Source organism: Trachinotus anak, unplaced genomic scaffold (genome assembly GCF_046630095.1).
Source record: "Trachinotus anak isolate AG129_WGS33_773 ecotype Australia unplaced genomic scaffold, CSIRO_AGI_Tana_v1 ptg000021l, whole genome shotgun sequence".
NCBI classification, from domain to species: Eukaryota; Metazoa; Chordata; class Actinopteri; order Carangiformes; family Carangidae; genus Trachinotus; species Trachinotus anak.
In genome coordinates, this window is record NW_027273872.1 from 14,469,700 (window position 1) to 14,480,561 (window position 10,862).

The following is a 10,862-nucleotide window of genomic DNA, read 5'->3' on the forward strand; positions in this document are numbered from 1 at the left end:
GTTCTTATATTCTCACGTTTTGCTTTTTGAAAAAATCTCTTGTTGCTTATCATTTCTGAAGTTAAACTATTTTATACACTTTTTTTCAAAGCTGACATTTTAACATTTTGAGCAGGAACAAGTGTCCCAGTAAGTCAGCATGCAAAACACCAGCACCCTGAAACTGAGACAGCTAAAGGAATTCAACCATCATTCATTTTTATTATTTTTCGTCAGTTTTTCTCCCAACTGTGACATTTCAAATGTCCTCCATGAAGAAGACCTATTGCACTGAAACTTGCTTCGCACCAAAAATTTGTTTAAAATGAATATGTAATGCAGTTAATGTTCAACAAAAACAGTACCAAGCAAATGTTTTCTTCATATTTATGGGTCACAGTACAGAAAACAGTAGTGAAATCCTATTTTAAAAACACATCATCACTCAGGGGCTGCAAATGTTCAGCATATAAAATCTCTGCACAGCAGAGATGGAGACAAAACAAGGAAGGAGAAAGACGGCAACCAGAGGAGAAACAGATGAGACACATGGATAACAGTTCTGTAATAAATACAAGCACAGAGGCAGGTGAACTTTTTAAAGGTAAAGGCTTAAAGACACGTTTGTTCTCCCCAAAATTATTATTGAACTGACAATTATTAAATCTTATAAGGCACTTGAAAATAATTTCCTGTACCAATCACTTCCAAATGACATACTTGACATGTACGGTAGTGTATAACTGTAAATGAGTGATTGAACTTGACAGCAAAGGACAACCTAATGAGTATATTATCTTCTCTCATTTGTAGGCCACAGACGCATCAAGGTCATGAGAGCACAGTATAACAAGGAAAGTGTGAAATGTCAATGCTGATGATTTTGGCCACAGAATGTGTCACAATATTGACCAATATACATGAAATTGGATGCAGCAGACACAGTGTTTGTATGGCAAAAAAACTTAATTGAAATGACTTGAAGACTCTTGAGGTGCCCACCAGTGCAGCTGAGATGGGATGAAATGTTCAAAAGAAATGCCCAATTGAATCCAGCTGAGAAAGTTGGGATCATGGTTTTCTTACTTATTAAAAAGCTTGTTAGTTTGTGTTTCTCCCCTTTGTAAATCTCATGGTCATTTTATTATGTATTCTCACACATCTTGGCTCAAAAGCTCAAAGAAGGCAAACACAAACTCACTCAGCCAGTACAGATAAATCCATAAATATTTGAGTGTCTGTCCACTCCACTACAGTCAGTAACTCTCCAACACAATATTGCATTTAGATCCTGTTAAGAACAGAGGCGTACAATCATTAATGTTCTTCCACTGAAGATAGTATTATCATCACACGCATTTTACGACACGTCTTAGCATCAGTTTTACGTTTCTCCCAGAGGGGTGTCTGCCTGATCTCTTTCCCTTTTACCCCTCCTCCTGTGTCACGGCCTCTGTCCCGGTCTCAGTGTTTGACTGCTGCTCCAGTTGAGCGGTCAGAAAGGGGTTGAAGAAGAAGTCAAATCCAAACTGCAAGGCGTTCTGAGCTGTGCGCCTCCAGTCATGTTCGATCTTGTACTGCCTGCGGCCCGGCATGCTGGCACCTCCACATGACATACAGTGAATGGCTTTCAGTTCAAACACTGGCCATTTGGAGCCTAAACGCCCCTCCAGTATGGTGCTAAACTCCACCAGGCTTCCTGTGTTTAAGTGTAGAAGCACAGCCTTGAACTCATTACTGGCACGCAGGACTATGTCCTTAGTCGCGTCTTCGTCCTCTATGATCGTTCCGTTTTTGGTCTTCCTCTCCAGCGGCATGCCCATCGTGACTTCAAATTTGTATCGATCAAACCGTTTGACGTGGCATTCATGCTTGGCCAGTTTTTTAAGTTTACAGAGGGGGTCTTCAGGAGGAGGAGCCGGGGCAGGCAGAGGCTGGGGCTCAGCTGTGGCGTTTTTAACCCCCTCACATAAAGGATACGGCTCACCATACAGGCACCGCATCCAGTTCCCCACAAACACAGGCAGCAGGTTAATTATCGACTGTGGCCCATTCTCAATGTCAGTCACGCGGACGTATTTGAAGCGTCCAGTCCAGGTGACACGATGCCCTTCTAGATGAGAGCATAGAATCTGAGTTTGGGCCATGTTGGACTCTTTCCAGGCCAGAGGACCGCAGAGGTTGCTGTACTCAGGCCACGTCAGGGTGGAGTTATACACCTTCATGCCTTCAGACCTGTAGACGTACATCCAGCAGAAGAGCACAACCGCACTGAGCCATACCAGGATGAGCTTGACTATGCTGCTCCGTGACAAAGACCGAAAAACCACAATGGGGTTGAGGCTGAAGCGAGTCCAAAGCCTCAACACAACTGGCACGAAGCAAACTGTCAGTGTGACCACCATCTTGGTCAGCTCCAGGGCGAGGAACCACTGCAGTAGCTGGATGATGAGCATGGCAGCCAGGCCCAGTGAGAGTATAGGAAGAGCAAACAGGAAGAGGAAGTAGCCCACACAGGTGCGGATGAGGCCTATAGCACTGGCGTTATTGAGGAACACCAAGCAGAGCTCACACCAGGTGAAGCAGACCAGGTAGGGCACCAGACACAGGTAGGTGCCCTTGAAGCCTCTCAGCTGGGCCATACGGAAGAGGAGATAGAAGAGGTGTCCATATAGCAGACACGGCATCCCCAGGTTTAACGCCACAATGTCCCCCAGAGGCACAGTGATAAACGTCGCCCCAAAGATCTTGAGGAACCAGAGGGACTCTGGCAGGAGGTAAGTGAGGGAGCAGGCACCAGAGAGGACCTCTGTGAGGAGGGCTTTACGAGCAAAGAGCTGAGCAGAGGCATGAAGGCTGAGGAAGGCGGTGATGGTGAAGAAAAGAGCGATGGCAGCAAACTCTGAGCAGGGGATCCAGGCTTTATCAGCAACGGGGAAGGAGAAAACCACAAAGACCACCGAGAGCAGGAAGTACCTGAGGACACAAAGATACAGGATCTACTTATTCTGCTGCACAAGCATTTTGCATAATATGTGTATTTATCATCTTGATTTAATTCATTTTACCTTTTGCTTTCATATAACACCTTATCTACTTCCTTACATGTTCCTACAATTTGTTTTTTTCATGTTTAGGTCCAAGAAGTTAAACAAAAAAGTTACATTAAAATGATTAAAAAAAAAACAACTACATAGTTGTTCCTGCAAACCAGTAAAACCCGAACAAAACTAAACTGTTTTGCAAAGAAAACCAAGTAAACAACTAGAAGTGGTAAACTGAGTAAAGGAATGAATGTGTTTACATATGGATGAAGGTAAATAGAGATGAACATACAGATAAGGCTCCAAGTGCGTCCATCCAAAGTTGGTCTCTGCCTGATCCATATCAAGACCGGGTTCAAAGTGAGCCAGCAGGTCCGTCAGAGCCCGAAAATTTTCCCATGCTTTTGAATTCTGTAGAAAGAGATGTGGATTTATTTCTGTGACTAAATAAAAAAAAAAAAACACTTACATTTGCACAGCTGCAAAATTCAATGTCATTTTTGTCACTAACCTGAAATACCCGCAGCGTGCAGATGACCATGGAGAAGAATGAGAGATAGAAAACCAGTAGGGGGATGAGGAAGATGAAGAACTCAATTGTGAGATTGGAGATGATAAAGAAGAAGATAAGCGCGTTGACGTGGTGGGTGGGGATCAGCGCGCTGAGCCACTGCATGCCAGCCCGCGACGCCCAGTCAATGAGGTGCTCCTTGATCTCCAGCAGAGCGTACAGAGGGAACTTCAGCAGCTGGAGGAAATAGATCAGCAGCTGTTCAGTATCAAACAAAAATGCTAAACGTGAAGAATATGATGCTTTTCTCTGTCATTTCTGAAGCTGAATCTCAGGTTCTACTTAAATGATGTTTGGTTAGTGTATAAATGATCAAATCGACTGTGGACACATGGGCTATGATTAAGATTTAGGTGATGCATTGGCTTTACACCAGGCAAAAAACGTAACATCAGAAATGGGCAATACAGCATATTAATAATGTCTACAATGTCTGAGGTTCAGCAAAAAACACTAAACTTAGTCAAAGCCAGTGTGAAATTAGAGGTAAATCTTTACAGCTACATCCTTACAGAGTCTGAGAGCTTCTCACCTTTTGGTGCAGGGGCAACTCATCCGGATTCTTCACCACTACGCCATCATCATCATCTTCATCATCGCCTCCTGCAGCAGCCATTACTGGTGACGGTGCAATACCCTGAGCGTACTTTTTAGTCATCTCAACAAAATCGTCAAGACCGACCTGGGAATTGGCTGCACAGAAGACACATGTTGTACCTTAACTCACAAGCTACTTTTTTCTCATTGGAAAAATGATTTCATCAGCTTGAATGAATAAGAATGACATATTTATTCTCTTTGGGACATCTCAGACATTAATTACAAAATGCATATAAACAATCACAACTGTGATCACTTGTTTATGATAAAGCAGGAGATCACACATACCCTCACTGGTGACCATTGTCTCCAGGACTCTCCTCTGTTTTTTGGTAGAGCTATTAAGTGGACCAGGGGAGATTGGTTTCCCTGTAGATGAAGAGATGATGATAAAGAATTCCCTATAATATGCAACTTGTCTGTATTTCTTTGTCTGTTTAAAATCATTTGAAGCCGTCTTAGATTTCCCCTGTGTATTAGCTGTTTAAATGATGTCAGATTGTTGAAATAAAGTATTTCCTCTGGTACCTGGCTCTGTGTGGATGTGTTCAACGTTCTCTAGCATCTCAGAAACAGCCACCGACCTCTTCCTCTCTGGATTCAGCTTCCAGTACATAAGCAGAGCGGCTTTCCTAACTCCTCTCTCGAAACGAGTCTCTGTACTCAACTTCTTCACCTCCTCAAAGTTCTCCAAAGTGATGCCTGAAAAATGAAGGAAGGCAGAATGCTAAAAGGCAAACTATTCCCAAGTAACTTTGATAACATCAAACTGATGATTTCATGTGACATCGCTAATAGCTACAGCTTGAGGGTGTTAACAGGGGGACATTTTGGTACCTCTCCTGGAGCCTAAGCACTGCTGCAGCAGTTTGACGGCATCCTTGCGGCCTTGTTTAGCAGCCTGGATCAGCCAAGTGACCGCTGTGCAGTTGTTCAGCTCCTCGTCTCTTTCTTCTGCTAGTGCCAGGAAGTAACGCCCCATCTGGACAAACACACACACACACACACTTTTAGACTTGCAAGGCAAGCGTCACTGTGACTTAGTGACCTGTCCTTCCCATCAGTATGTCACTCTAAAATAGCATCCATCATTGCTTGGCTGATCTGTTTTGTGCCCACCATATGGCCTTTAAAGTCACCAGCATTTGCAGTGAGTTTATTGACACTGACCTTGGTTTGTGCTTTAGCATCTCCTGACTTCGCTCTCACCTCCAGATCTTCAAAACTGACCTCCTCCTCTGGCTCCTCTGAAGGGAACAGGAAAGCACTTACTAAATACTGTACAGTAGATTTCAGTAGTCTTTAAAACATTGTATTAGTGACACTTGTTAAAACAGTGATGCACAAAATCACTAGTGTGATAAATGACTGTAAATAACTATATATGCTGTTGTATGTGAGGCTTTCTATTGGAGGATTATGCAAAACCACAAGTTTTATAGTACCTGAACTGTTCTCTCTCTCTCTCTCTCACACACACACTCACACACACACACAAATCTGACTCATCTGTCATCAGTGAGTGCTTGAATACACTCCACAGTCAAAGCAAAGCATTTAAATGACCCTGATTTACACAATCTGTTGTCCAAGCCATTTCCAGTTCAAATCAATCAACTAAAAATCTTATCTGCTAGAAAATATTGAAGCCACTTTATTTTTCTTGTTAACAGCTTAAAAAATGAGCAGTGATTTCAACCTTACAATAAATTGGGTTTTCTTCATGCTGAGTATAAAAAAATAAAACCTCCTTTTTACCTCTTAGTTTTAAAATACTCTGCACACACGGCGCATATAAACAATAAGAGGCAGATGGAAACAGGTCAGTGATATGAGAGATCCCAGAGTGTGAGCAAATCCTTCCAGAAACAGCTCCTGTCCTGACAGGACTGTCCCACTGAACCCTGCCACTTTAATTATCATCTTTTCTCAGCTGATGACTTCTGCTACTCTCAATTCCCAGAGCCTCACTAGAGCTGGAGTGGTCATGTGATAAAGTTGTTGTGTTTACAGCAAACGACAAATCTCTCTAACCATATACACCAGGAAAAAGATGGTGGGTGGCAACAAATGTGGAAACACTTTCCAAGATTCAAAACGCCCACATGCTGTAAGTGATACTGGTGAGGGAGGCGGGGCTCTGTCTGTGTCTGCCTGCTACAGGAAGCAAAAGGAAATGTGATGAGGTCTGTAGCTTCCATCAGATGCGTGTCCACGCTCCTGGTACGCTGCTCACAGTGTAACCCGCCATCTGAGCCCTAAAATAACTGTTTGCTTAGCGCAGTCAACAGCAGCTGCTGGCTTCGTTGATGTAACTCACACAGCGATGCAATTAACTTTCACTAACTACATTAAGTGGTAGATTTGTGATTATCTGTTCAATTACAGACTACATGCCACAGTGAGTGTGTTTTTCAGGGCACAGGATTAGATCTAATGGAAAAAAACTGTCCAAATAAAATGACTCAGGTGTTAGATTTCACACTTTCCAGTAATGCTCCATATTAACAAGATGTCACTGCAAAGCCATGCAGTAAACTAAAACCTGATATCCCCAGCTGAACTAAGAGATCTCCTACTATGTGAACTTTAAATACTGGATTTGTTTAGTGGAAACTAAACAGAGTTGAAACAGTCTGTGAGAAGATAGGGGTGAGACAGGCTTTTCTTCTCAAGTCAGCAAAATGGGAGAGGCTGCTTTACATGTTATGGTAAATGTGTACAGTTGTCATGGAGACGCTGTAGTACACGCAGTAAACTGGGTGTTGGCTGCACTGATTGTTGAAGAAGATGGTAGTAAAGGTTTTTTTGTTTTTAAGGACTTCAAGTGTAAAAGATCAAAGGTCAGAGTCCGACTCTCACCTGGTTCAGGTGTGGGAGGAGGCTGAGGAGCTGTGGCAGCAGCTGAGGATCCAGTTAGAGGATTCCCTGTAGTGGCTGCATTGAGCTGAGATCTGCCCACATGAGAGAGGCTCCTAATGGGCTGGTGGAGAGGCGAGGCGGGCGGCGTGGACAGGGAAGAAGAGCGGGAAGACAGACCAGGAGCAGTCCGTGGGGAGGCAGTGGAGGGAGAAGATGAGGGTGTGGCTGGAGGTGTTGGCATGCTGAGTTTAGGCTTCGGCCGGTCCGAGGTTGGTGTGGTTGTGGTAGCAGATGAGCTGGATGAGGAGGGGCCTGCCCTGAGAGTGGTGGGAGACAAAGGGCTTGGTTTTGGGGTGGATGAGTTGTCAGTCAGCGATGGTTCCATGGCTGAAAATCACATCAGACAACAAATCAGTCAAAAAGAAAACTCCGAGGTTTAATCACAATCAGAGAAATGACAAAAAAAATCTGAAAAGAGAATCAGGTCAATTCTAAGTGATATGACAGCGTAAGTATAACAGCAGAGTGGAAGGAAGCTTGTGTTCATGGCAAAACAGCTGACATGGGGAGGGGGTGAAGGAGGAAGAAGTGACAGTATCTGTGCTGACACCTGAGGTGGAGTAACAGCTGTTGTGAATGGACCCTTTCTCTTTCCATTTCAGCACACCTCCTAAGACTGCAGGAGAAAAACAAATCACTGAATCTCCTCCTGAATCCTCTCTGTAAACTTTCGGTTAATAGTGTATGTGTGTCACAAAACAGCACACAAGAAAGAATCTGATCAATTAGTTTTGTGTGTTTTTAGCCTATTTTAGTCCAATTTGCTCACAAACAGAAAGAGAAGAAAATAAAGAAAAAGAAAAGGAAAGTGAGGACTGACAAAGCCTAACAAAGTTTTCTAATGAACACATAACTTTATGTAGAAAGTTGCAATAAACTGTGACGTACAGCACTATGCAAAGGTTTTAGACACTATAAGTAAAATGAGGATGCTTTCAAAAATAATGCCATGAATAGTCTTTATTTAACAAGTCCCTTTAAAATGTAACATTATATAATAACAATAACAGTCATAACCATTATATTATTATTATCATTATTGTTATTATTATTATTTTCATCTATATAGCACCTTCAAAACAAGCAACTTTTGCACAGTACTGTATATTCACTACTTCACCTTTAACATAGTGTAATAACAAACCTGTGGCTCTCAATCATGTGCCACCAGGACCCAAGAGCATATTTTTATTCTCATGATCCTACAACCGATGGCTAATACATGACTAAAGAAATGGGCTGGAGCTGTATATGTGCCTGAACACTTCTTTTGCCCCAGTGACACAAAGCTGAGCACTAACATGTGCTGATTAAACAGTCCAGTTCCTTTTTACTCAGGGGTTAACATCCCTGTATAAGACCCATGCTGTGTTTAAGTTCACTTTGTTTCAGCTGAGCAAAACCTTTTTTCTGTGATAGCAGACCCGTCCTGTAGCCTGCAGTCTATTTAGGTCACTATGTTTAAGTGAGCCCCGGGCAGCTATATTGAGACAGTGACATCCTTTAAGTGCCTTGACTGGAAACGTGATGAGTCCTGTTGCAGTTTAGGGAACCCCCCGTTTGACCCACACCAACACTGATTTAGCTGGTGGAGTGGACATGCAAATAATCCTAATAGTGATCATAATTTAGCCACTGTTCCCATACCACCGTTACATAGCAGTATATACAGTGCTACAGTCGTAATGTACAAAAACACTGGCAGATGCGGCAGCCAGCGAAAATAACCTGTGGTTTTGTTGCTAATGCTAAAGTTGTCCGCTCACCTTCACCACGAACACACCGGTTTATTTCTGAATCCTCCAAGTGAAAAGGCTTCAAGAAATGTGTCAGTGTCTCTGCTACTCGGTGTCCCACGTCATTCTTCCCTTTCGCTTTTGTAAAAACCTGCCTCCCGTCCGCTGTTTTGCGGTCGGTCAAACTCCAAAAACACAACGAAAGTCTGTCAGCTGCTCCACTCGACGTTCACGCCCACTTCGTATTACGCTTGTTGTGATTGGACAAAGCAGAGGACTCGTTTTTCTAAACGCGATTTAATTGGCTGCTGCGCCCGAAAGCGCACATGAATTCGCTCAGTCATGATTAATCAACCATCGAAAGATTTCGTGTTCAAGGTAAGTGGCTGACTCCTTAAGACCAGGGACACAGAGTTGTTTATTAACACCCGTTTAAACGTGCTAAATTCAAAAATAAGTTTTTATAATTGAGCTTGAGAGTTTTTCAAATACATGCTCAGTTTTTTTTTAAATCATTATCCGATTTCTTTTGTATGTTTGTAACAACGGAGTGTTAGTTTTCTGCCAGGAGATGGCAGTAGCCTACATGACATGTTTTTATTTACAAATGTGGATTTACTTTATTTTCCATCAATTTTTTTTTACAGCCTTTGAGATTACATAAGAAACGGATTCAATTTTTTTCTATTTGCTTTGCTTTTATATGTAATTATCTTGTCTTTTCACTTGTATTTTTCACTTGTATTTCTATAGGCGATATAACCTATGATTGTACAGTCCATTTTTACTGTATCTTACTATTGTTATGGTAAATAAAGAACTATGCAATATTTTTGCCCCTGAGCTTTGGAGTAAAAGGCAGAACATACTTTTCAAAAAGTGTGGCTTCAAGGATTAGATGGCAGATGTCATTTTTAGTTTTCATTAGTTAATGCTAACCAAGTAATGGCAGTTTATGTTCCTGTAAAATATGGCTTATATACAGAAATGTATACTTGTACTACTAGGCTTAATTTGAAATTCACAGGTAATTGGTACTCAATAAACAGTGACCTATTCAGTTTTTTCAGTTTTTACTATCATGCACAAAAAAAGAACTGCATCAAATCTTCAAAACTGAAAATAACAAATATCTGTCATTTTTCTTAAAATTCACTAAAAAGATTCTCTAAAACATAAATTACATTTGTTGTTTATTGGGATATACACACAGTAGGTTTCTGAAAAACTATGCAAATGTTTTTGTTGAACCTTTATTATAACTCAGAAATACACTGAGGTAGAGAACTCATTGACAAAAAAGCGGTGTAAAAAATGAAGAGAAAATACTGGGGACCTTGAAACAAAGAAGAAAGAAAGAAAGAAAGTCAACCAAAAAAGGTACACAGTGTGAAAGACAAGCTTTTCAGAGTTCAAAACAGCCAGCACCTGCAATGTAATTGAATCATTTGAGTGTGTTTGGTAAGGGCCCAAATTAAAAGACGCAACAAAGTAATGTCAGGGTTAAAAAACAGTAAGGGGCTTATAAATAAAAAAACAAAAACAAAGCATGAATTTAGTTCAATTTATAGTTATTGGATGCAATATGTAAACGCAGTGCTGCAGGAATTTGACAGCAGAATGTACAGTATCTGAATTATATTACAAAATAGTATCATCAGCGTAAAGTTTTACATTACACCCAGGTAGAGAAGAAACAATGTCAGCGAGTAAACAGAACAGGCCCCAGGATTGAGCCTTGAGGGACACCTTTTGCAACTTGCACAAATTCAGATTTAACATTTCCAATAGCCACAAAGTGACTGTATCAATCAATAAAAAGAGCTGCACAGAGTTTCTTTCTATCCAAAACCAAAATAATATAATTTAATATAATTCAAAATAAGAATGGCAGCAGTAACAGTGTGTTACTTGTTGTATGCTTATAATATAATTTGCTGAGATGAATGAATTAAGTTGGCAATTTTCTAGCAATTCTAATATTTTTGCTTGGCAAGATAATTTAGAGAC

General features: G+C 41.4%; 1 protein-coding gene across 1 annotated transcript; it reads right to left on the reverse strand.

Moving 5' to 3' along the window:
- Nucleotides 1-168: 168 nt before the first annotated feature.
- wfs1b (Wolfram syndrome 1b (wolframin)) lies at nt 169-9,078 on the reverse strand. Its single transcript, XM_071506775.1, has 10 exons — nt 8,883-9,078; nt 7,057-7,443; nt 5,365-5,441; nt 5,032-5,176; nt 4,723-4,896; nt 4,483-4,563; nt 4,127-4,287; nt 3,535-3,771; nt 3,316-3,434; nt 169-2,955 (listed from the first exon to the last, which is right to left on the reverse strand). The coding sequence occupies exons 2-10, from the start codon at nt 7,439-7,441 to the stop codon at nt 1,407-1,409; spliced, it is 2,928 nt and encodes a 975-aa protein (XP_071362876.1). The 5' UTR covers nt 7,442-7,443; nt 8,883-9,078; the 3' UTR covers nt 169-1,406.
- Nucleotides 9,079-10,862: the final 1,784 nt, after the last annotated feature.

What these genes read in the sequence shown, in the direction of transcription:
- wfs1b (XM_071506775.1), bottom strand. Translation starts at nt 7,441, where the DNA reads ATGGAACCATCGCTGACTGACAACTCATCCACCCCAAAACCAAGCCCT. An exon ending in ATGCTAAAGCACAAACCAAG is followed by an intron (nt 5,177 to 5,364) that starts GTCAGTGTCAAT and finishes GTGTTTGTCCAG; the next exon opens with ATGGGGCGTTACTTCCTGGC. An exon ending in GTGCTTAGGCTCCAGGAGAG is followed by an intron (nt 4,897 to 5,031) that starts GTACCAAAATGT and finishes TTCATTTTTCAG; the next exon opens with GCATCACTTTGGAGAACTTT.